We start from the raw sequence: 25,673 nt of genomic DNA, 5'->3' as shown, positions 1-25,673 counted from the left end.
AAAATACACATCCTGGAACTCCCTGTGTTAGGTGGAAATTCCTAACACAGCCATGGGAAATGTGGAAGGAAATGAAATACCAATAAAAGGGGATACAGGGTTTGGAAACGTACAAATGCTTATTTGGTTTTCACAATGACTGAGGTGGAGATGATTGTGGCATTGAATGCCCAGCAGTGAAGAATGCTAAAAGTCCTACAATGTAACCAGCAAAACAAAAACTGTCTCAATCAAATACCTATAGTATCCTGATAAGGAAACACTGATAGTCAAATTTGGATTGTACTTAATGCAGTATAATTGTTTAAAAGATCTTTAAAATTTATTTTTAGAAAGAAGGGAAGGGAGGGAGAAAGAGAGGGAGAGAAATACCTTCTCTTGCCTCTCGTGTGCTCCCTACTGGGGGCCTGGCCTGCAACCTGGGCATGTGCCCTGACTGGGAATTGAACTGCCGACCCTTTGGTTCACAGGCCAGCACTCAATTCACTGAGCCACACCAGCCAGGGCTAATTGCAGTATAATTTGAAGCTGAAACTGAGTATTTGATGACAGCATTTCACTGTTTTTTTCTTACAAGTTAACCTCAACGTGACCAAACGAGAATGAACTCATCCGCTTTCCCTCCAGCCCTTATAAATGGTACCAGGTCCATCCATCCAATCTGACGTACTGCCTTTACATTAGCTGTGCAGCCAGCCAGTCTCTTCTCGGGTCACCCTCTAGGGGGAACCCTGCTGGGCTCCCTGACTCTCATCTTACACAAACCCTCCAACTAATCCTCCATGCTCCTGACAGAGAGATCTTTCTAAAACGGGGGGTTGGCAAACTTTTCCTTTAAAGGGCTACATAGTAAATATTTTAAGTTTTATGGGCCATATCTATGACGACTCCCTCTCTCTGCCACTGTCTACAAAAGCAGCCACCGACAACATACAAATGAAAGAGCTTAGCTGTGTTATAATAAAACTTTATTTACAAGACCAAGCAGTGGGCCAGATTGAGCCCATCGATTTACACAATGTATGGCCTTACTTAAAATGTTTTAGATGTGCCCTCACCTCCTAGGGGGAAGTATAAAGCACATGCTATTCTTTATGTAATCTGCAGTCTGGGCCTGCAATTTTTCTCCAAACATGCCTCTCACTTCATTCTACTCTCTGCCCACTATTCCCACCACCGGGAACTGTTTGTCATTCCCTGGCCATACCAGACTATTTTAAATTTCCCTGCTTAGCATATGCCCTTGTCTGAAATGCCCTTGCAGCCACCTAACACACCTCTCACGCACGTCTCCCTTTGCCTAGTCACTGCCTACTTCTCTCTTAGGACTCAACTCAAATACTACTCCTCGACAAGTCTTTCTGGGTCTCACAATTCACACAGTCTGTTTTGTACCCAATTATACGGTGTACAAAACTCTACCCTCCCACTAGAACACTCTAGTAGATTTAGTCTCCTAACATCTCACCCACCACCCAACATGGGCTCCACGTCTTTGAGAGCAGGTACCATGTATAATTTGTCTTTGTTTTTAGAACATCTGTTATCGTGCCTGGCATTGCCCTGTAGCTAACAGGACTCCATATATTATTATGAAAAAGTACCCAAAACACAAGTAGAAAAAATCAAATCCTCATTGAATTTATTTTTTGAATGATTCCAGACTCCTCTAAGGTGGCACTGGGACACTCTGTCACATCTGAGGGTTTTTATAATGCACATCTATTATGGATATTAGCAGCGCAAAAGTTATCCTCACCAAAAAAAAAGAAAGGGTGCTGAAAAGCTTTTAGGAAGCAAGGAAGGAAGGAAAGGAGGGAGGAAGGGCGGGAGGGAGGGAGGAGACATTTAAAAAGAGCTACTCCTGGAAGTAGGGTCCTGCAGGAAATGGGGTTGCCCTGGAAACGGCAGGAGGCAGCATCCCTGAGAAGTGCCAGGGAGATTTCCAACACTGCATGGGAAATGGGCTTCCTGCCACTGATTCTTGCCATTGCCTTGGCAAGTTGAGACCTCTTTCAATCTTGGCAGAAAATGATGGAGATAGCCATGCCCCTGTCTAGGCTTCCCATGAACCAGCCACATTCCAGGGGGAAGGATGGGGAAAGCAGCTCCATCAACCTCCCCCCCAATCCAAACCAGAAGCACAGCACAGCAGAACGGAGCTAGGTTCCCAGCCAGAGGATCCCTGCGAGCCTGTGGCCTTGCGTCTAGATACCCTCTCTGCTTTCTCCTTCTATCCAAAGCCTGGCAAACACGTACCTACTTGCGACTGAGCAACCATGGTGGACTTCCGGTCACACAGAGGAGAAAAAGGCAGCCCCAACTCTGCTTCTCTGTCACCCTAGAAAAACAGGGAACCACAGTCAATTAAGAACAGTAGGCCGAGCCACTCAGATTTTATATAGCAACTTCAGCTGCCGTGAAGTCCAGTGGCCCTTACGTTAATTATTACAATTACAGTATGTAATAAGTTCTTATGAGGCCTGCTTCTCTGCGCAAAAAACACCAAGAGGCCGAGGCCCTCCAGGGAGTGGTCATTCCATCCAACTACAAGGGCACATGCTGAGGTGTAGAAAGCCTTACCAGGCAGTGACAGGTCCCCCGAGGAAGGGAACAAAAGCAATGCATTCTGTGGCCTAGAGCCAACACGAAGTCAGAATCGCGGGTGTTTCCCAGTTGTCTTGTGCTGACACCCATGGCCTTTCTGGAGCCAGTGACTCCCTCCCAGCTATGGGCAGCATTCAAGACACAGATTCAAACAGCCTGATTGAATTTCTTCTCTGTGTGCCTCCTAAAACCAGACACAGTGGGGTAGGGGCTCCCGGGCTCTTACCCACAGGGCTCAGACCATGGTGAAACATGCGCCAAAAAAGCAGAGTGGTAGATAATTGCCTGTGTTTATCCTGTCAGACAATAACAAAACGTGATTCTCACCAGAAATCATCGCTATAACAAGCAAGGGCTGTGGAAAGTCTACATAATGATGGAGATGGTTTTTAAAAACCTGACCCAGAAGCTCAACATTTCAGTCACACACTGAGGAAAGGGCACCTATGTCACCCTCTAGTAGCAGTGACATTGTGTTGATTCATTTTATTATGAGCGAATCTGCTCAGATTAATGGGTACTGACTTGGGCTGGAATCTGGCCTTCCCCCCATAGCTGTGTGGTCAAAGGAAGTTGCCTGTCTCTCCCTACATTTTGGTTCTATGATCTATAAAATGTGGGAGAATAATTCCCACCTCATCGGGTTACAATGAGGATTAAATGAGAAAATGTATGCAAATAAATAAAAAGAACTATGGTCATCTCTCAACGAGTATATCTAATGTGTGAGTCAAGACTGAGAAGCATTGAGTGAACTTGTCACATGAATATACCCTGATTACAACAAATATCACCAATAAATTAATAGTAAATAAAGAGTACATTTATTTACCATTGGTTCAAAAACCAGGCCTAGTTCAAAAACAATGCTGCTTCTTTCTAAGGCAGGTTACCAAAGAGAAAGAATGCTAGTTGACACACATGTCTATTGAAAGAAAGGAAAAGAAACGGGTGTCTGAGGAAGCCGAACAGTGGGGTCACCATGGGTGCTGGAGACACCCAAGGGCCTCAGCAATGGTCCTGAAGGGGCTCAGCTCCTTCTGCACCTTTCTCCACACAGACACCCACGGGCCACGGTGGCTCCCCCGTTTCCGAGCATGCCTTGCAGAAAGCTGCTCTCCGTCTCCAGTGACATGATAAAAATGATGGACTCCCGAGCTATTTCTGCTGGAGCAGTATGAGCAGAAAGAAGAATGTTTATAACGTACATGGGAGGTGTGCAGCGGCATAGCGCAGCCCACGCTTACCCCCCACAGAGCAGGGGCACGAGCTGTTTTTGGGGGGCACTTTCACAGGCGTGGTTTAGAAGAAGGGGTGGTGAACACTAGCCACACGACTATTAAGATATAAGCATTTTTTTTGAGTGTGAGAAGCTATGTTCTTTTTTTAAAAAAATGTATTGAATTTCAGGGTTAATAAATATATTAATAAATATATTTATTAATAAATAAATACAGGTTTCAAGTAAACAATTCTATCATACATCATCTGTAGATTGTCTGTGTTCAGCACCCCAAGACAAGTCCCTTTCCATCACTATTTATCCCCCCCTTACCCTCTTCTACTTTCCTTCTAGCGTTCATTCGGACTTTATTACTGAAAAACTGCATGTTAAACAGCTTATCCCACGAGCTTGCCCGCTCCCAAGTCTACATAACACATGCATCTTGGGATTTCATTGAGCCAAGTACACTCGACTATTAAAAGCATATTTTAAAGTAGTGGTCATTGGATTCCCTTTGGAGAACAGATACATGTATGAATTAGGGAAAAATGTGGAAAGTAATATGAAAAAATGTATTTCTACAGGTAAATCCAACTTGACTGATATAATATTTTATGACCCTATAACTACTGGTCCTTGTGGAATTATTCATACACTTCCCTCTTTACTAAAGAGGTCAATATTTTCAACCCGTGATAGATCAGCTTTATAAATGATATGTGAAATATCTAAATGACATAATTAATAAGGTAAATGCTCCTGGTGTTCTTTGAATTCTACACTCCACACGTAAGAAATAAACCTACTTCTCAGGAGCTGCGAACATTCACAAAAATTGATGGCACAGTCTACGACAAACCAATCTCACAATAAAATCCAAACACTGAAAAGTGCTTTGATCGAATTTCAATAAGCTACAAAGTAACAATAAAACTAGAAAGCAAAAGAACCTTCCACCAGAAAATTATATAGGCAAACACCTCTATCAGAAGTAACTCTTGGGTTAAAAAAATCTAAGCCAAAATTAGAGAATATTTAGAAAAGAATAATTGTGAACATATTGCATGTCAAAATCTCTGAGATTCATAATAAGAAAGAGACAAGCTCCTAGCCCTATATTTTCTAATATTAAACAGGTAGAATACAAATAAATGAATTGAGCGCGAAACCCAGGGACTTAGCAAAAAAACAAAATAAACTCAAGCAGAAGAAATGAATGAATAAAAATGAAAACATGAATTAAGGCATTATAAAATTTAAGAAACAGTAAAACAATTAGCTAACTTCATGGAGAAGAAAGGAAAAAATACACTAATATACAAAATGTAAAACAAGAATGGGCAAATAACCACAGAGACAAAAGAAATTCAAAGAATTACAGGAGACATTTGCAAAATATGAAAACATCCAGCAATACAGTGGAAATGAACCTCAAGACTTTTATAACATATATTTACCAAAAAGGTAAACTTACACTTCTTCGAAGTCATTGAAAAGCACCCTGAGGCAGTGGTTTGGATTTTGTAAATATGGTTATAAAATTAAAGATGTAACCTACTTTTTTAGTGAAACCTGGAAGGTCTGGTATTGGCACTGAGGCTATGCTCTTATGTGGAACTATAACCCAACTTCCAAATGTAATTTTTTCAAAAATTCTAAGTTCCCATTGAGATTTCCCATTTAACTGTCCGATTTAAAATCTATTGTTAAGAGCGAGGCAACATTTCTCCTCCATGGGTTACTTACGATGGCTTCTGACATCTGGGTTCAAATAGGAAGGCAATAAAAATAATTTACTGACTCGTAATTACTCAAAAATAGTTCCAGTCCAGTGAGCTAACATTCCATTCCCAACAGGCAAGAAAGTCGGCGTGGTTCTTTGCTCATTGCCTCTAGCACATTTTCATTCAGTTCAAGCATTTGTGTATGCACACAAGTTTCCTCTCTGGGAAAAAGGTGTCCACGTATTTAAGAAATGTCTCACATTCACCCTCTCACAATTAGAAAAAGAAATCGCTTCCATACCGCAAATTTCCGTGAGTGAGCTGTGATCTAACTCGGCTGCAGATGAAACACTCTTAGCTACAGGGCTGTCATTACGAAAGCAGCGCCAGAGAAAGCGCGTGAGCAGGGGAGCGCATATTTGGAGAAAATGCTCTCACTAATATCAGGAAAAACGCTTCTGGAAAAATGGCTCGAGATGAGCCCTTGATTAAGGACAAATTTGCAGAGTTGTTCTTGTATCTCCGACGGAACTACACGTGCACTTTTCTGGTGCCTCCCCCGCCACTGGGCTCCCCTTGGGGACCACTCTGTGAGGCCAAGCGCTGACTGGGCAAGGGGGAACAGCCACGCACTGATAGGGTACCTGCTGCTGTATTCATGTAACACTGTAGGGGGTATGTGTGTGTGTGTGTGTGTGTGTGTGTGTGTGTGTGTTCATATGCACCACAGAGAAAATGGAAAACATAGAACATTTAATGCTGGGAGGACCCAAAGAAAACATCGAGTCCAACCTTCCTTTAAGGTCCACTAAACCCACCCCCCTCAAAAAAAAAAAAAAAAAAACCCTCACAAATACAGATAAGACCATTGGGAACCAGAGGAATGAGTTGGTTAGTCCCAGGCCACAAACCCATTGAAATAAAAACTCCAATAAAAGGCCTTCTGGACTTGAACATGGTGTTATCTCTAGTCCCACCCCATCACCAGATCCCATGCACAACCTCAGAAGAAGGAAAACACTCAGATGCCTGCTACAATTTCTCCGTCAAACCAGTCTTTAAAATGAGAGTAACTCCCTTCCAAACTCTCAGTGGCCAGTGAACCAGCATATCTCTTGTTAGTTTGAGACGAAGTTGAGACCAATGTTAGTAAGTGGTGTTCTATGGAATCTCAGAGGTCTCTGAATTCATGATGTGAGTCTCCCTTCTTCAATCAATAAGAATTAACCAAATTAACAGTATTAACTGGAATTAACTATAATTTAGATCCATAATCTATGTGATATATTGCCTTTGTGGACCAAAAAAAAAAAAAAAGGTGCTACAATAAACCTGAAAGTGACCTCACAGGGTGATCCGATCATAAATTCCGCACTGGGCAGGCCTTGGTGGCAGTCAGGCCCCGGGCCCATAACTGCTTTAGTGAAAGACTTACCTCTGCCTTCAGCAAGCCGTCGCCACTGTTTCTGTGCATCTAGGTGAACACGTCTTTGAAATGCCTCTTTTTCAGGACCCTCAGAAGCATAACCATCCTCAAGGGAGCACATAATCTTGTAAACTAGCCTGTAACCAATCCCCTCCTTGCTTCCTCCCACCTTCCCGTAATCTTCTTTACCTTCCTTCCTTAATTCCAAGTATACAAAAGAAACTGCAAAACTGTCCTTCTCTGGAGCCTTTGAGATCTTCCTCCTGGCAACTGTTATCAGTTTGGCTCAAAGAAACTCTTATAAAAATTCTCTACAGGTTTGCACATTTCTTACACTGACACCTTTAACCTCAGGACCTCACATCTCAAAGCAGAGGTTTGAATGGCAACTGCTCTTGAGAAGACATCTGTCTTAGTTCTACACGTTTACTTTACTTTCTATTTCCCTACTTCTCGTGCCTTTTAAAAAATGTTTTAAAGCCGTGTGTACCCATAAAAGACTCTGGCTGTTCTGGCTGAAAGCACAGCCCTGTGTCTTCCGGGTGTAATGAACTTAAATATAATCGGAACAGTGGCTTTCGTTGATTTCCTGACCCCAAACTGCCACACCTGGCTTTGGAATTTGACACCATGGCTTGCCAGCTCAAAAGAAAGAAACACACCAATCAATTTTAACCGTTAAAAGATTAACATCTTAATCCCACAGGGTAATAACAAACTGGTCATCATTTGGTCAACCTATTAAAAAAATAAAGAAATAAAAGGGCTCCTCAGGTGACATTTTGACAAAAGACTGCCACAAGGAAGTGGTATTTTTTTTTCCCAACAGAAAGCATAGGATAGAAATACCACAATGTTCTGAGAATCAGAATTTAACTAAGATTCAAACACACACACACACACACACACACACACGCACACAAATCTGTAAGCCCTCCCTCCCCAAGAAAATTGCTATAATCTCAGTAGTCCTTGTCATAGCATTGTTGGAAACCAGAATTCAGACACTATCCAGTGATGAAAGCCCGAGGGTGGGGGGGGGGGGGGCGGCAGCACTACGAGGTACCTGTCTGAAGAATTCCTCCAGGAGCAACATGGTCCAGCGGTGGTGGAGCTCCCACGCTTTTGCTGGGTGGCTGATGTCTGCCGTGTGCAGCATCAGGGATAGGGCTTTTGGTTTTTCAATCCTGGAAACCCAAAGGATCCAAACACACAATGATCAAATTCTCAGAACCTCGATAATGGTTTCTTTTAAAAAGCATTAATTTTTTAAGTATATTTTATTGATTATGCTATTATAGTTGTCCCAGTTTTTCCCCTCCCCCCCCAACCTGGTACCCCTCTTTCCTCCAGCAATTCCCCCCCTTAGTTTATGTCCATGGGCCATACATGTAAGTTCTTTAGCTTTTCCCTTTCCTATACTATTCTTAGCATCCCCCAGTCTATTTTGTTCCTAAAAAGATTTAATTTTTTAATTCGTTCCATTCTCCTGCCTCAACCCCACTGTCAGCTGAACTGGGGAAAAGGTATCACGTCGTCCTACATGTGGATTAGTCACAGCTAGGTCTCCAGGTCTATGGAGCTGGACACTTCAAAACCTGACTCAAAACTATTTCTGGAATAACTGCATCATTCAAACAAGTGAAAATCCCAGGTCACTGACTTCTACGTGTTGCCTCTGCACACACAGATCTTCGATAATTTAGTTTCCTGCAGGGAAATATTGTCAATTCTAATCGGGGCAAATTATTACCAGCCCTGCTATTCACTTCAGCCCTGATGAGAATCTATCCGGGAGATGTACAACTCTCAGGCTCTCCCCTGCAAGCATCCCCACCCCATGCGGCCATTCAACAAAGGTGGCGGAAGGAGGCTTGCTTTAAAGGTTCCAACACGGACAAGTTCCGGCACAAACACCCATAGAGACGCACTGCCACACGCCCACTCACGCTTCCGGCTGCTGCAGCGCCGTCTTCATGGCTTTGATTTGCTGGAAATGGCAGGACATGTCCGTGGCCATCACCATCTCAATGACCAGGGTCCGGAATTCCCTTCCAGGGACACCCCATGGAGACAAAGAGATGAAAGTAAAACATGGAAAGTAAAAATTAGTTTATTTTTTCCACTTCTAATCAAATTGGTTAATTAGGTATGACCTTTCAAATCTAATCTGAACCTGAAGCTATCTCATGGGTCCCTAGGCTGCTCGGCTTTTAAAATCTCTTTTTCTCCTATTTCTTCAAATTGGATAATATTGATGGGTCTTTTCAAGTTCACCAATTCTTTCCTCTGTCTTCTCTAACTTGCTGCTAAGACAGTGTAGTAAATTTTTTTAAATGTAAGTATTGGATTTTTCAGTTCTAAAATTTCTGTTTGCTCTTGTTTATATTTTCCTCCCACTGGTTAAATGTTGCTGCGTTTCATTACAAGCAGATTGTCCTCGACCTCACTGAGCATAAATACAATAACTACTTTAAAAGCCCTTGTCTGCTAATTGTAACAGTAGCTCACCTTGGAGGCTGCATCTACTGGCTGCCTTTTCCCTGCAAATAAGTCACATTTTCCTGCCGTTTGCACGCCGTCTAGAGTGCCACAGAATTTGAGTTGCCCCTCAGCTGGCTCTCTCTTTGGGGTTCTAACGCCCTCACCAGCAACTCCAGGTATTCCTACCCTGGTCTCTCCAGTCAGAAAAATAGTGAAGGTGTTTGTATAAATACAGTATTTGACAACGACTGTTGTCACCTCGACTGAGACTGGTTTCGGGGTAAAGTCACCAAAAGTCATACTCACTTCCCCTGTCATACTGTCCAACTATCGACATCCCTCCAAAGCTTGCCTGACTTTGTTCACTTCCTAGAGCCCTGAAGTCAGTGGGGTTCTGATTGGTTGGTTTGTATTTGTCTGAAGTTCATCGCTGTTATTTGCAGGAGGATTGGTTTATTAGCAGCTAATCTGGCCTACTGGACGTGGAATTCCATGTTATTCCACTTGGAAATGTGGTAAATATCTGGTAATACGTTCATTTGCAAAGGTCCTAAAAAGCCAAATGTGCTTATGTATCTAAACAAATATATCAGATATTAAAATTGCTTTCCTACCGAGACAGGAGACCACACAGATGTGAGCTCTCGGTTAATCGATTTCTGCAAAGCAGCACACCTCACCTGTCCTCGCAGTCCCTTTCCGGGGCCCCGGACCTCTCCCTCGTCTCAGCCTCACCTCCAGTCATCCTTGGAGAGGTTGACCAAGATGTTCATTTCCTCGTCTTCCTGCAGAAGGCGATAAGCTGCACTCAAGTGGTGGTTTTCCAACACGGACCGATCGTTGTACAGAATAGCCGGGTCGGATCTGAACAGAAAGCCAGGAAAATGATGTAGCATGTGGAACAGGAGACGTTTCAGGTAACTCTTTCAAGCTCAATCTCTTTTTCCTGTGTCTAGCAATTACCTTTGCCCCAGGCCATATATATGAACAAAAAAGGCTAAAATGAACACTATAAATTACCAATCGGTGTATGTAGGGCATTTTAATGTCAATATGTGGGTGTGAAATATGTACATCCAGTCTGAGAACTCTCTGGAAACTGTTCCATAACCAGACCTCAATTATCTTGGCTAGTAGCAGCAAAGGTGATTTTTTTTGAAAATGTAGGTCAAGTCAAACTTCTTTATATTTTCTAGAACAATTTTAATGTTTTTATTAAATAAAAGAATTGATTTTACTTAACTTCTCTGAACATATACCACCTTACCATGTACAGTTTACAAGTTCTTCTGGTAGTAGTTTGATGTTAAAATTTTAGCATGCAGAAGCCACACACGGGAAATCGAGAGTGAAGAATATAAGGAAGGGTTACAGGACACTTGTTAGTCACTCGCTCAGAGACCGTCCCACAGCTGAGTGAGAACAAACACAGAGCTGTGTCCCACGTCAACATCCTCAGTCCAGCGACGTCTTGGGTTACTACAGCTTACTTGTTTCTCACCAGGGGAGCTGAGTCCCAGAGACAGGAAGTGACTCCACAGAGCCCCCAGGGGCTAAGGGTCGGGGTTGGGAGAAAGGCAAGATCTCTGACAGGTGGGCCATTGACCCCCCAAGATAATGGCCACCTGTCACTGGCCAGGCTTTGAAATATATCTAGCACACCTTTGAAGTGTGTCAGACTTGACATACCGTCAAAGGACACAGAACCTGGGCACGGACTTGGTGTTCTGAACGGGAAGCCCATGGGCTGAGACTTGTGAGATGAAATTCTGTTGGGGAAGGCCAGTTCTAGGTTTCGTTCCAGACCAAGCTGGACTGAACCCACTGGATTTTTCCCACTCCCACGAAGAGATGGCACAAAACATGCAGATCCTGGGCTGAACGATCTGGCCTTCTACCTGTTAAGTGAGTAAGGCACCAACTGATGTGTGCTTTTTGACATGAAGCGATTTTCCAACTCCTGTATTTAATTTCCCTCCGTGTTGTGACTGCTTTTGACAATGGTCACCAACTAAGATCCAGGAACAGTTCTCCTACCCACCCCTCTTCCTTCAGCAGGTGCTATTCTCTGTCCCCTGAGCAAAGTCCCACTAAACAGAGCCACCCTGTGGAATTCCCTGTGTTTAAAGTCCTTGCAGCAAGAGCCACAAAAGGCTGTTGTGCAGCAGCTGAGACTATGCAATGTAAGAAGGAAGGAGGTAGGATACAAACAGCTTAAGTCCTCTTCTCTACCTCCATTCTATTGAAATTCCCCTTCTGAACACAGATCAGAGGATACTGTTTGTGCACCGTGCAATTAAGTGTCAGGTTCATTAAATACGTGAGGACTGATTTATGAACACAAAGCTATCTGAACTGTGCACCTGCTCGTTCAAGTGAAATCAGCAAGTATTTATCTAGGGTTAAGCTCACGCCTCCCTGCTGTTCTTTCTCGTTGCCTCATCACCTCTCCCCAAATTCTAGCTTCCTTTGATTTCTCTGTCAAGGCCCAGTGAACCCGACAGTCAGATTCTCTCTAGTTCCACAGCACTGTCTTAAGAGAAGGTAAGTTTGGAGTCCAGGAAAAGGCAGATAAGGTTTCATCCTAAATGCAAACGACAATGGGCTGGTACAGCTTGCCCGGGACTCTGTGCTGAGGAGAATACTAAGGATAAACCTGCAGCTAGTAAGAAAAAAACACCCAAAATGACTAGTGGTGCCTGTCCTGTAACAGTGACAAGGTTCAGAGTGGGGCCCTGGACTGGGATTCAGTGGCCCCCAAAGAGGTTTGCATTTACTTGGGCCATTTGTGAGGGAGGGCACATAGGTTGCCCATGGTGAATGATGTACTACATGAGACAACCTAGCTTCCCAAGCCCTGTGCCACCAAACAGAGCGGAGATGAAATCAGGGAGACTGGGAGGAGCATCCCCAGAATCCCAGAGATGAGAGGGTAAGAAGGCTTGGTTATTGTTCATGTCAACAAAAACACTCCAATCCTCACCCATCCCCACTGAGTTAGTCTCCATGGCATTCGTGCCTTTTTGTAAACTGTTCCATCTCTCCTGGTAAAAACAGGTAGAGCGTGCATAGCGCATGCATAAATAACAAAGAGCGAGCATCAGAATCGAGAGGAAAAAGAGATCCATATAAATGTGAATAAAATATGAGAATTAGGAGACTTCGGCTTCTTCCACTCTGTCTTATTTGAAGCTAACCAGGCCGGTCTCATTCAAAAATTCATTTTTTAAGAAACTCAAAATAGAGCAACCACGCAAAAGAAAGGGGACTACCCCTGTCTGGCATATAAACCTCTCTCCCTGCCCCCTCTTGCCTCTTCTCCAATCATTTCAGCATCCTCACCGGGTCTGAATGTGGAAGTTGTTGGTGGTTCCGGTGTGCTCGTAGTCATGGATGGCCGCTGAGAAGATTATAGCGAAAATCTCCAGCTCCGTCAGCCAGTTCTGAAAGGGAGATTACAGAGCAATCAGATCATCTGTCTCTGGTCTTCAGCTTGCTGACAACACACCCACACCCCTGCCTTCCCACCCCGCAGCTGGCAAGCTTTCGCCAGACACATGTTTTCAGACAGGAAGAAGTGCCTTTTTTCTTCAGTGAGGAGACCAGGGGACATGTGATTTCAAAACAGCATTCCTAGGACGGCTGAAAAGCTAAATAGTGGTTTTATCTTTCTCAAGAAAGCAAAACACAATGAACATGCAGACATGAAAAGCCCTATTGTATCTTCTCTTGAATTCCAAATAAAGTTCCTAGGTAGACACGGAAAAACATTTAAATGTTCAATACAATACCAAGAGCTAAGTGTAACAGAAAACTTCATGTCTACCCACTAGAACAGGAGTGTCAAACTCATTTTCACCGGGGGCACATCAGCCTCATGGTCGCCTTCAAAGGGCCAAATGTAATTTTAGGACTGTGTAAATGTAACTACTCCTTAACTAGGGGCAAGGAGCTTTACATTCAGCCCTTTGAAGGCAACCGCAAGGCTGATGTAGCCCCCAGTGAAAATGAGTTTGACACCCCTGCTAGAAGGTGGACAGGTGGAGAGATAGGTGGAAAGGTAACAGCTAGCCTTCCGCACTACACGTGAGAAAGTTTGAAGAGACTGGTCTCCAGCCACACACCAAAACTGCCTATAGCTCAGTGGTCCTCAAAGTGTGTTCCCCGGCCAGCAGAGTTAGCACCGCCTGTGTGTTACAAGGCATCCCGATGATTCCAGTGCATGTTAGAGTTTGAGACCACCGCTCAGTTTGAAGTCCCTTGATGACTTCCATCTCAGAGACTCTGTGGGATCACTGCTGCTTCCCCATCCCTTCCATAAGCCATGCTGCCCAGTACCCACATGACAGAACATCCCTGACTGTGGTAGCTCAGGGCCTTTGGTACCGACTTTTGTTACTATTGAATTGACGCTGACAAGTTTCAGTGTGACGTATTCCAAGCCCTGTTTGGACCAAATGCACTGTTACCATAATTATGTCATTAAGTATGACATAAGTCAATAGGAAATGGACACAAAAGTGGAATTGTTATGTCCATAGAGCCTAAGTTCAATGCCATAGACAGTCACTAAAACATTGCTGTGGAAATAGGTGCAACAACTTTGAAAGCATAGAAAACAATCACAAAACTTTAGAGAGAGTCCTCGCTCAGTTTTTTTCATGACCTTTAAGTTCCATTTTACTTTGAAGTAATAAAAGTAGAAATCTTAGGGGCGGGTTTAATGCAAGACAAATCTGAGTACCCAAATTGGCAGAATTCAGAAAGCAGCCTGGAGTCTGAATTACAGATTAGTAAATAAAACACTTATTTAATGTATGTTAACACCAAATGATTTTTAAAATAAACAGATCAATTCTTCATAATTCTTACTTTAACTGTTTTTTTTCCCATTAACTACTAATGTTGGTGTTTATGTAAGAAACTTCCTGAGAATTATTACCCTTTTTGAGGATGGCTAAGGGAAAAATAAACAAACAAACTACCTACAATCTATGCAAAATAAAGACTTCATAGTTAGGGAAAGAATGAGCACAGTCATAACTCAGGGGGAAAAATAAACTGTACTTTTGAAAACTGATTTCTAGCCAAATCCAGCAGGAAATGTCTGGAAACTTCTTAACATCCTAGAGAGCACATCTCAAAAATATAAACTGTTGTACTAGGAACAGAAAGACATAAAGAGCAAACAGGCTAAGATGAAAAGTCAACAAAATTCAGTGAAAAAAGAGGTGGATGAAATAAGTAAAAACTGAAGAAAACAGAAGCTGCGACACCTATCCTGAAGGCAGCCAGGGGCCCCCTCCTCATCTTGCTCACTAGAGGGCGCTCACTCTGTGTTGGGCCTGTTGACTTGAAACTGAGGCAGCACACGCAGCACCATGGAGGTAGGTAGTTACCCCCTTTTCACAGGTGAGGAAACTGAGGCTGGAGAGGCTCAGTAACTGACCCGAGGGCCCACGACCTGTGCTTTGACAAGCCACACAATGTCACTCCAGAGCTCCTATTCCTAATCTCTAACTCATCTTTGCTTCGGGTTCATGTGTTCATTCAACTTTGCATAAAACTATAGGTTTACTTTTATATTACACATTTTTCTTGATATTTCCCATACACACATATATATTTTTTTCATTTTGGCAACACCTTTCTTTTCTTTCCCAACACCCTGTCCCCACCCACCTGTTCTGACCGCCAGTACCCACTCCTTCACATGTATCTGTTTCTCCAAGATCACGTGAAGTTAATGTAACATTTTAGTGCACCATCTAAACAAATCTGAATCACAGGGCACTAGGCCCACCAGCAGGTGTAGAAATAACTACATAATTACAGTCCTCACATCACAAATATCGGTATAAATTCCCCCCTTACCCAAATAGACTAACAAGATCCTATCGTAGGGGCATCCTACTTCTAGCACACATCCAAAACAACAAATGAGTACAAACAGGCATACAACAGGAAAACAAAACCATGGCCTTTAAATCTCATTTTAACACCCTGGCTTTTCGACAAACCCTGCGGATGCTTAGAATCAGTGTTGCTGTTTGGGGATAAGAGAAAAGAGAGCTGGTATCTGGAAGAAGAAGAAAAAGAGGAAGAGGAGGAGAGGAAGGATGGAAGAAAGGAAGGAAGGAGGGAAACAGCTTCACAAACAAGGGACATTTAAGAGGGGCAAGAAATGGAAGTGCACATTTTCAGAACAATGAACAAAGCGGATTCATCACCAGTAAGGATAAGATTCCCGTTGTGGAGTGGGCGTTAGGGCCGATTGGTCCCCGAAGACACCAGGCATTAAAAGGCAGCGTGAGGAACATAAAGCAGATTCAACAGGCAATGAAGTTGACATGCAAGAGACCGGTAAGCTCAGCCAGCCACCGAGAGGGAGAAATAAGAGCAGAGCTTTGGGATGGGAAAGTCCTTGTAGGATATATAGGCAGTACGAGGTAGAATCCATGTGGCTTAGCAACTAACGGAAGGAGGGGGCAGGAAGAGGCTTCAGTGGAGAACAATGAATTACAGATACCCCGACATTCCTAGCCTGGGTGGCAAAAACAATGGTGGCTGATATTAGATGACATCGTTAATAGAAACAGAGAAGGTGGGAGAAGCTAGTTTGAGGGGAATTGGGCTTCATATTTTAATAAGGCCCAGATTTCCTTGCCTTTTCCAAGTTAATTATTGTGAACCGCAAAGATTTGATGACAACCCATAAAGAGTCATAGGTTTAGGTCCCCCATGAATATTATTCCAGATTCATCAAGCTGTGACGAGGTACAAGCCACAGGTTCTACCAGTATTTTACTAGCTACAAAACAGGAGTGTCATAACTAATTCAATGACAGCAATGCCTTAGCAACTGTTGTAATGGTGGCCTTGGAAGTTTGTTGTGTATGACACAGGAGACCAAGCCACGTGTGTACATCTGCGGGGCAGGTGGGGGTGGGGGCAGTAGAGACCTGAAGGGAAAGGACGTGGCAAGTTCCCATTGCTAGTGGAAACGTGATTAGCACACTGTGACTTGGCTACGTGAAGGACAGTTTCTTTAGTAATGTGTTTCCGCCCCCCGTCAGCTTTCTTTCGCTACCTTAAATCACCACAAACACAAGGCTTAGAGAACGCCTCCAAGTGCTGGCACACAGTTCTGTAGGTGAGAATTCGGCCCAGTATGGCTGGCGGGGTGTTCTGCTCAGGACCTCCCAAGGCCGAACTCAAGGTGTGGGCAAGCCTGCGTTCCTCTCTGAACCTCTGTGTGGGAAATCTGCTTCCAGGTACACTCAAGGCAGTGGCAAAATTCATTTCCTTCTCAGGCTTTCCACTTGGCTGTCCCTCTTCAAGCTAGCACACTTCCAACATACCTGTTGTCTTTTAAGGACTCATGTGACTGCATTGGGCCCACCTGGAGAATCCAGGATACTCTCCCTATTTTAAGGTCCTCTGATTAGAAAGCTTCATGGTGGCTGCCAAGTCCCTTTGGACAGCTAATGTAACATTAACAAGTGTGACAACTCATAAGAAGTCAAAGGTCATGGGGGCCAAAATTCCGCTGACCACAAACCTCCATAGAAGTATGTGGCACTCTTGAACCGGGTGGCCACTTAGGTGGATGTCCTTGATGTTTCCCTTACAAATATGCTGATGCCGTCTATGCTCAAAAGAACAAAATACTCAGCTTCTCTCCTCTAAAAATACAAGCAAGAGAAAATTAATGGCACCTTGGCCAACAAAAGCAATGAAAGAGCCCAAGGGATAGCTTTGGAGTTGGGAATCTTCTGACTTAAATCAAAAGCAGACTGGAGCTTGGAGTCTGATTCCTATGTATGCAGTCAACAACGCTTCCATCCGATTCTGTTCAACGATGGTCTCGTAGAAGCGCGCATGATAAGTCTGGAAGGATTCGCACGTCTTCTAGGCACCTGAGTTAAGCAGTAATGAGTCCCACACACAGACGGCAGTGAGTTGACACGGAGGACGGGGCATCGTGCTATCACTGGGGTGTTCTGATTCCCTAGGTGTCTTACAGTTCACAGAACTGAAGTGATTTGAAGCATTTCTCCCCTCCTGGTTTGTAATGAAAGGTTAGAGTCACGGCACGTTCTCCATTCACCAGCCTGTTCCCACTGCTTCTGTAAGCTTGCAGTGAAAGAAGTTTGTTTGGAGCTGCATTTCCGAGAGAGAGTAGGTGGGAAGTCGTTTCTATATTTAAGAATTATTCTGAATGAGGCCTGAATTGATCATGAAAATTCAATGGCAAATAAGCTCCCTCAAGAACATTACGCAGTACATCACCATCATTGACTGCTACGCTATAACATTTATGTTAATGACAACTTGCATTAGCATAAAAGCCTGGGAGTTTTTCTTGAGGGCTAAAAAAAGCTGCGTGTAATTCGCCTTCATCTCTCCACAGCCTACTACTCAGTAGGCACTAACTAAATATACGTTGAATAGATGAGTCCAAAGTCTGTTTTCCCATTTACTTTGACCACAGGACTTTCAAGTATAACATGCCGTTACTGAAGTGTAAGAACACCCATTTTTTCCTTGTTTCTTTCCTTTTCTTTTTATTGCCACAGGCATTGGAGAAGCATGGCCTACATACTGAAATGCACGGCCTCAGAAGCCAGGCCTGGGACCGAACCCTGGGCCTGCTGTCGTATGAGTGCATCGGGGCTGCCGTGACGAATGCTGCAGACAGGACGGCTTACACAACAGGAGGGTGTTCTCTCACAGTTCCGGAGGCTGCAAGGGCAAGATCAAGGTGTCCCCAGCTTGCAGATGGCCACCTTCTCATTGTCCTCTCATGGCCTTGCACTGTGCCCGTGCAGGTCTGTCCCAATCTCCTCTTTTTATAAGGACATGGGTCATCCTGGATTAGGGTCCACCCATCTGAGCTCGATTTACCTTAATTTCCTCTGTAAAGGCCCTGTCTCCAAATTCTGTCACATTCTGAAGCACTGGGGGGGGTTAGATTAGGACTTCAACATATGAATTTAGGAGCGGGCAAAATTCTGCACACGAGAGACACTTTATGACAGGGCACTATTAACTCTAAATGAGTTTCCTCTTTTTCTACTGAGTTTGTGTCATTTTCTCATTCGTTGATCTATTTATATAATCTGGATCTTAATCCCTGTTCTCTCTATATTTTCCTCAAGTACTACCTCATGATGATGATGTTTTGTACCTACAGAAGGTTTTACTATATTCAAATTAATCAATATTTTGGTAGATAACTTTTGCGTGTTAAGGTTTACTTAAGAAAATTTCCTTTTTCAAGGTTATAAACATATTCTCATAGTTTCTCCTAATCTCAGCAAATCTTTATTTTTGTACTCACATCTTTCATTCTTTTCTCTGATATTCGATGAATGATGTGAATAGGAGAAAAATAACCTGTGTACTCCAAATGAACGACTGTCCCCCAAACATTTTTTGAACTGAGTAGTTTTCCCTAGAATGTAGACTGTAGACATGACCTCACCTTGTCGCCCGCAGTTCTTTCTTTGTTCTACTCTTGTCAGTCTTCCGTCCTTACCAAACCACGAGACTGCCCACGTCAAGAGTGCCCACGGCTTCCCTGCTGGCGAGGGCAGTGATCACTTCCCTGTCCTCATCCTGCTCGACTTTTCGTCAGGTCCCGCCCGATGCACCATTCTCTTCTGAAGCACTTTCTTTCCTCGGCTCCAGTGACCCCCCCACTCTCTTGGTTTTTGTCCCAATGGCCCTGGACACTCCTTTCTGGTTTCTATTGCTGGCTCTCATTCTTTACCTTCCTTTTAAACTACGGGCTGCTCTAAGGCTCCCTTCAGAGCCCCATTTCCATCTCTAGTCCCTCGTTCTCTTCAGATAATCTCATCTGGTTCCCTGCCTTCATGTAACGTTGACATGACTGTTGTCTCATCTACATGCCTGTCCCTGACCTCTTTCCAGAACTCTAGATTCCCTTGGTTTTCTTCCTGCTTGACATTTCCACATGGATGCCACGGAGGGATCTCAAACTCAACATATCTAAAACGAAGCCCTCGAGTCCCCTTCCTGCAAAGACTGCTTTGCCACCAGGCTCTCTCATCCACCCTGTTTATCGAACCAAAGATCTGAGATGTCCTCTTGATTCCTCGCTTGAATGCTCCAAATCCTGTTCACCACCCAATTCTTTTACCTCTGCCTCAGACACAGAATCTTTGTCCCCCTATCCTAGCAACGTTCTTCCCTGTCCAAACTACTGTTATCACTCTGGTGGACAACTACAGTCCTCCTCAAAAAGGCAGTCTCAGTGTCCGTTCTCCACGGTAATAGTTTCCTAATCTTTGTCAGGCCCCATGACTGCTCTGTCTCACCCCCTTAAGTGGCCTCTCACTGCACTTGGAATAAAATTGGAACTCACTCCCCAGAGCCACAAAGCCAGATCTAGCCCGGCTCCTGCTTTGTTCTCCTGCCTTATCTCGCACCTCTGTCCCCATCGTGCGCTGTTCCCACTGCACCTGCCTCATTTCTCTGTTCCCTGAATTCGACAAAGCCGTACTCTTATGAGGGAACTAGTGATACTTATATTTATACTAATCCTTCAGTGCTAACTCTGCTGGCATGCTCTTCTTAGGTCCTTCACATGGCTCAACTCTAAAATCGCAATTGTCTCAGGTAAATATTACCTCTGGAGAGAGGCCTTTCCCGACTACTTCATAAAACCTCCAGTTTCCCCTATGTGGGTGCCCTATTTTAATTTTCTGCAGAATGCTAGTGGTATTTTCTTGTTTATTTTTTTATTGGTCTCCTATCTGTAACCTCCTACTAGAATGCAAATTCTGTAAGAACACCAATCTGTCTTCACCCTAGAAACAGAAACTGGCACATAAGAAATGCTTAGTAAATATTTGGGCTTCATTTTTTAAACTCTGATCAATTCCATTGTTCTATTTTGGCACAAATGCTACACTCTTTTTATGGCTATAGCTTCAGGAGGTATTTCAATATCTAGTAGAGTAATAACCACACCACCACACACATTATCTTTTTCAAAGCTGCTTTTTAAGGTTGTAAAATATCTATTTTACATCAATTTCAGACTCTGCTTATCATGTTTCCTTTTAAATCTCATTGGAATTTTTATTGATATTGCCTTGAATTTAAGATTGGTTTGAGGAAAATTGATATCTATATGATACTGAGGCATAAAAACATGGTGTATTTCTCTACTCAGTTAAATATTATTTTGTGCCTTTTGGTTTTAGTTTCCTTTTTATCAGTTTTGAAGTTCTTCACAGGGAATTTGTAGATTTTTTAAAACTGTTGAGAATGGATGTTTTTCTATTACACATGTTAATTTCCAGTGTACAGGACAGCTATTGTATTTGATATAATCATTTGCAATTGGATTTCTTGATTTTTTAAAAGAGATAATCAACTTATTTGCACAGGATGCTTCTCCAACCTCTTCAGATGCCACACTGCACTGGCCGAGACCTCCAGAGAGATGCTCAACAGCAGCATCGACGTGGGCGCCCCTGCGTGGCTCCAGGCTTTCATTCAGTGACCGTTACCTACAACACTCGCTCTGAGGCTCTGGCAGAAATGCTTTATCACATCAGACAGGTTCCCTCTGTGCTATTTCTGTAACTGAAACAACAGCTCTTTAAATAGTATTTTGAGAAATCAGCTTTACAGTAAGGAGGGACTGGAACCGGCGAGAGGTTTGGGGGAAACCCTGCAGAGTCCTGAGGGCAACGATCCCTAACCGTTGAGTCTCTGTCAGGAGGCCCACAGAGCACTTTATGTCGTCAATACTGTATTCCTAACTGCCGCGGTCCTTCCACAAGACAGAGTAATTTTCGCCATTTTAGAGAATGAGGAAATCCTGACGCAGAGATTCAGGCGATTTATCACAGGTCACAGGATCTAGTACGTAATTAAACAAGGATTTCTATCCAACTATACCGAGCTGCAAAGCCCACGCTCCTTCCACTGTATTCCATGTTTAACTCAGTGAGATATTAGACCAAGTCATTCAACATGTCCTCACTGAAAAGATAACAAATGGGTACTGGGTTTATGGAATAATGAATAACCATACCCAAAGAATGTCTGTCTTGATGCCAGTTTGAAGAAGATTTTATAGTAAAGGTCAAAGAGACTGACCATAGAGACCTGGCTGTTTCTGTAATCCTAGAGTTCCCATCTGTACTCACCACGACACCTGTCTTGTACAGTAGGTAGTGCACAGTCTGGGTGACGTCGGCGGCATGCATTAAATTGTGGTAAGGATTTTTATGTTTGCTGTACCCCACTTCCAGGGCCTCCACGAATGAGACAAGTGCAGAAATCGGGATCTGAAAAAGATCGGTAAGGTTAATGGCTAGTGTTTGAGTGGCTTTAAGTGAGGAAAGAAATCATGTAGGATCATCTCAAAGACATGCAGGGCAGAAGGGTGTGTGCTCATTTATTTCTCAAGCAAAGGTTCGAGTCTTTTACTTCTCGAGAAATAAATGAACGCGCACTGTGCAGCATATCTCATGTATTGGTGACAAAACATAGTGCACACCAAGACCGTGAGTCATTAAATGATTGCAGAATAAACACAAGCTGCCACCTCCTGAAAAATGTGCTCTTCAGGAAAAGCGATTGTATACACTGGATACATTAAAAAAAAAAAAAGCAATGTCATAATCTGTTACACCTGGGAACAGAAACAACCTGCGTTCTTGTGTCTGTTACTCGACGATTTATTATAGGTGCCTTGCAATTTGGAATGCATTTCCAATTAGCCTAATTGCTGTACTATCTCAAATATGTGTAATAAATTTACCTTCTTTTCTATGTGGCAGAAAGTGATGGACAATCACAAAATGTCTGTAGAGAACAAGGGAACCTGAAAACAGCCCCTGTGTCAGTTTTCTGGATCAGTTACTTGGCTGAGGGTAGATTATGAAGTACGATAATGGAGGAAAGGGAAGTGTGTCCCTGGAGACTAAAATCATGTTGGTAAAATGTTGTAATAATAATTAGGAAAATACTGCTGTGATGTTTTGTGAGAGTCTGTAATATGTTCTTCCTGGACCACAGTCTTCCTCCCATTCTTTGACTTTTAAACATTTAAATATTGTCTTTCAGATGTCAGAGATCAATTTTCATTTTTGAAAATGAAGACTCAAGAAACCTAGGTTCTTGGGGCTATTTGTGAGGGGTCTGTGAACCACGGAAATGCGAGGTCCAGTCGTGAGTATATGTGCGTGGGGCTTTGCTCTGAGGAAAGGGTCTCAGGCAGTCACGGGGTTTTCACACAGGATTCTGGTGTAAAAGAAATCGAGGACCAGGCCTGGCTGGTGAGGCTCAGTGGATTGAGGGCTGGCATGCTAACCAAAAGGTTGCAGGTTCAATTCCCAGTCAGGTCACATGCCTAGGTTGCAGGCCAGGTCCCCAGTAGGGGGCGTGTGAGAGGCAAACACACAGTGAAATTTCTCTCCCTTGCTTTCTCTCTCTCTTTCCCTCTCTCTAAAAATAAGCAAACAAAATCTTTTTAAAAAGAAAAGAAATCAAGGACCACTGCCGTAAACTATTTATGGCTGTGTAAGAAATACACCCCCTAATACGCAGTCCATTAGAAAGTGATAAGGCGCATGCTGTCCAGGGAAGTCAGCATGTTACAGAGAAAAGGGCCTGCATTTTCCACAGGCTCATCCACAGGGTGAGAGAAATCTGAGGGGCATAACACGACAGATGTCAGCGGGTGAATTCTCAGGTCTCCGGGGGACCCTGACGCAGCCCCCGGAGTCTGCAGAATGAGAGGCTGAAGGGATTGAACCCTGAAAAAGATTCAGGCGCTTTACTTAAAGCTAAAGAACTAATTTGAAGCTTGACTGGTTGGGCAATACCAATGACTTGGCACAGATGATGAGGGAGAGTATTTGTTTGCATTTGAGTCAAGTGGTGGGGAAAAAACATTCATAGAGACCGCAGACAGCATTCTGTCTCCTTGTGGATGGCAGGAGATCACACATGAAGGGAGGCTGAAATGAGAGCAGCAGGCAGCGCCGCCGGCAGCTCTGCTAGTTCAGGCTTTGCATGGTGCTTCAAGGAAGACTGGGATCCAAATGTGTGGCTCCAGCCTCTGCCCATCCAAGGAGCCCGCCAGGCAGGGAAGGAACGAAAAGTTCCCACCATGGAGGAGTTCACGGCAGCGACTGTCCCGACAATGCGTCCTGAGTCTCCCGGGGCAGTTTTGGGTCTGTATTAAAATAATTCTCTTGGCCTTAGCCCCAAAGTCATGCAAAGATAGATGTGTGTGTGTGTGTGTGTGTGTGTTTAACGAGTCACTGACCTTGAAACGGCTGATCAGATCATAGCGTGTGAGTAATTCATAGAAAATGAATTTCAGTGCGTGGTCCCCGCTGGCTTCGTTGAGGGAAAAGACATCAAAGGACCACTTGTCCACATCCTGCAGGACCAGGAAGGGAGAAAGAACACATCAGCCCACAGCGGAGAACACGGCTACGGACTTGACCCTGAGGACTTGGCCTGCAGCTCTCACCCAGGGTTCCCAGCCCAAGACTCTAATGCCCTTTCCACTCCCAAACTTTTTCCAACCAGGCAGACCTATATAGCATTTACTGATCAAATGTTAAATAATCTTATTGCTAATAACAACCGCTATAATTTATTGAGTGCCTACCATATGCTAGGCATTGTGATCAGTGATAAATACCATAACTTATCCTGAAAAACAGTCTAAGGGACAGGTTTAAGTAGTCACATGTTATAGATGAGAAAGCTGAGAAGTTACCTAATTTCCCCAAAGCCCCTTCATGACTAAGTGCTAGGGACCCAATGGGCCCAGTACGCAAGCACAGGTTGACCAGATGCCTAGGCTCAGGTTCTGTCCTTTAAAGCCTTCTACTCCCCACCAGGGCTGAATTTCAAATTCTCAATTCACTGACAACTTCCATGCTTCCCTACTCTGAACTCCTCCCCAGTCCCTTGGTACCATCCATAGACTTCCTCTTAGTCCACCGCTGAGAATATCGACCCCCTTCACAGTGCTCAGAAACACACGTGTATAGAATGCAAAATAATGTGTCACTTCAATCCAAACTGCTGAGCTCAGCCCAAAGAGAAAGCCTTCATTTCATGGGTCGGAAAAATGCTACCACTTCTGGGGTCACTGATCTGGGAATCTCATCCTCAAATCTGTAAGTTAGTTTACCAAAAAGAGTGAAACTAAGCTGAACACGCACCTCATATATTGTTTTTGAAGTTCAAAGCCCTATTTGTCTATTAATAGCTACTCTAAAACTCAAGGTCTATCCAGTAAGAAGTCCAGCCATTGTTAATATAACAAGAACAGTTGGTGCAACATCAATGTAACCTGGCAGCCAAGGAGAGTGGACTGGAATGTGCATGCATGAACAATGACAACTTCACTGTGCTAGTCAGTGGGGGCGGTAGACACCGTTGAGTGAGAATGTGCACTGTGTGGCCGTCACGGTCAAAATGACAGAGCAAGTAGAGCAACGAATCTGCATCAGATTTTGCCTGAAGCTTGAACATTCCTCCACAAAAACTATTTGGATGATTCAGAAGGCTGCCGCTAAGGGCAACTGGTGATTGGCAGCTTCATCACAGCAACACGCCCATCCATGCATCACGTCTCCTGCAGAGTTTTTTGGCAAAACATCAAATCACCCAGGTGACTCAGCCCCACTACAGCCCAGATTTGGCACCCTGTGACTTCTGCCTTTTCCCTAAACTAAAATCACCTTCGAATGGGAGGAGATAACAGACCATCAATGAGATTCAGAAAAATACGATGGGACAGCTGATGGTGATTGGGAGAACTGTGTGGGGTCCCAAGGTGCCTACTTTGAAGGGGACTAAGGCATCATTGTCCTATGTACAATGTTTCTTATATCTTGTATCTTCTTCGGTAAGTGTCTCTATTTTTCATAGTACATGGCTGGATACTTTCTGGACAGATCTCATAAATGTTTACACTATCTGATGTCTCTGACTTACAACTAGCTATGTATAAACAAAGCAGTGTTTAACCAGTAGTTAAGCAATAGTCCTTTGGTTTCTCATTATGACAGTCTTACTTTCAGTTAAAAAAAAAAAAGTACACCTGTGAGCCAGACAAGAAGGACCCACGTGAGAACACATGGAGTCCAGGCAAGGCATCAGATGGTATCTTGGAAGAGACACTGACTACCAGGAA

At 43.7% G+C, this 25,673-nt stretch overlaps 1 protein-coding gene across 10 annotated transcripts in view; it reads right to left on the bottom strand.

Annotated features, from left to right (window-relative positions):
• The window catches only part of PDE1C (phosphodiesterase 1C), a 420,549-nt gene that overhangs the window by 58,595 nt on the left and 336,281 nt on the right, over positions 1–25,673 (bottom strand). For all 10 annotated transcript variants that reach the window (XM_053926165.2, XM_053926166.2, XM_053926167.2 and 7 more), the window contains 7 exons: positions 23,784–23,900; positions 21,655–21,795; positions 12,809–12,909; positions 10,202–10,330; positions 8,932–9,033; positions 8,049–8,169; positions 2,260–2,341 (listed from right to left, as the gene is read on the bottom strand). In XM_053926165.2, the coding sequence (XP_053782140.1) occupies positions 2,260–2,341; positions 8,049–8,169; positions 8,932–9,033; positions 10,202–10,330; positions 12,809–12,909; positions 21,655–21,795; positions 23,784–23,900 (793 nt within the window). The remainder of the gene's footprint in view (positions 1–2,259; positions 2,342–8,048; positions 8,170–8,931; positions 9,034–10,201; positions 10,331–12,808; positions 12,910–21,654; positions 21,796–23,783; positions 23,901–25,673) is intronic.

The sequence above is a fragment of the Desmodus rotundus genome, chromosome 6, assembly GCF_022682495.2.
Source record: "Desmodus rotundus isolate HL8 chromosome 6, HLdesRot8A.1, whole genome shotgun sequence".
NCBI classification, from domain to species: domain Eukaryota; kingdom Metazoa; phylum Chordata; class Mammalia; order Chiroptera; family Phyllostomidae; genus Desmodus; species Desmodus rotundus.
The sequence above is the reverse complement of the archived record's forward strand: the minus strand, read 5'-3'. Positions and strand labels throughout refer to the sequence as shown.